This window comes from Haliaeetus leucocephalus, unplaced genomic scaffold (assembly GCF_000737465.1).
Source record: "Haliaeetus leucocephalus isolate CR32 unplaced genomic scaffold, Haliaeetus_leucocephalus-4.0 Scaffold214, whole genome shotgun sequence".
NCBI lineage: Eukaryota > Metazoa > Chordata > Aves > Accipitriformes > Accipitridae > Haliaeetus > Haliaeetus leucocephalus.
Window position 1 is genome coordinate 725,715 of NW_010972650.1, and position 763 is coordinate 726,477.

Sequence of the window (763 nt, forward strand, 5' to 3'; positions counted from 1 at the left end):
GGGCCAGCCCGGGGCGGCGCAGGGCTCCGGGGAGCCGGGGGAGGCCAGGGAGGGCCCCAGCAGCGGGTCCGTCTCCTCCAGCTTGCGCAGCACCTCCAGGATTTGGGCTTTCTTCTTGAAGAAGGGGGAGAGGGCATCCAGGGGGGCAGCGCTGGGGCTGAGCCCGGGGCTACCCGACGGCACCAATGGGGTCACCTGCGGGGTCCGTGCACTGTCACCCCACAGGCACCCGGTGCTGATCCCCACAGCACCATGGTGGGGCTGAGAGAGGGGGACGCGCTGGGGACACCACGGGCGGAGTGGGAGAGGGATGCAATGGGATTTGGGATGGGGATGTAACGGGGTTGGGGTCGGGGACACTGGGGGCAAAGGGATTTGGAGCTAGGGGCATCACAGGCAGAGGAGCTCAGAAAGGGGGATGCCATGGACCCGGAGAGGTGGACACCATAGGCTCAGGGAGAGGGACACCGTGGGCAGACAGGCTCGGAAAGGGCAATATCACGGGCTCAGGGATGGGGACACCACGGACCCAGGGAGGGGGATAGAGGAGAGGACACCAGGGGTCTGGAAAGCGGGGTACCACAGGCTTGGGGACACCACAGGCTTGGAAAAGGCAATAGCATGAGCTTGGGGAGGGGGAATGCCACAGCCTGGAGAGGGGGACACCGGGGCAGTGGGGTTTAGAGATGCTGGTACTCACCTCTGGCAGGGGGATGCAGCGGGTGGGGGGCAGTGGGGGGGGCGGCTGCTCTGCAATGCCTGG

At 66.8% G+C, this 763-nt stretch overlaps 1 protein-coding gene across 1 annotated transcript in view; it reads right to left on the reverse strand.

Annotated features, from left to right (window-relative positions):
* Positions 1-763, reverse strand: part of NCKAP5L (NCK-associated protein 5-like) — a 9,082-nt gene that overhangs the window by 3,166 nt on the left and 5,153 nt on the right. The window contains exon 7 of the mRNA XM_010566569.1: positions 9-195. Within this exon, the coding sequence (XP_010564871.1) occupies positions 9-195 (187 nt within the window). The remainder of the gene's footprint in view (positions 1-8; positions 196-763) is intronic.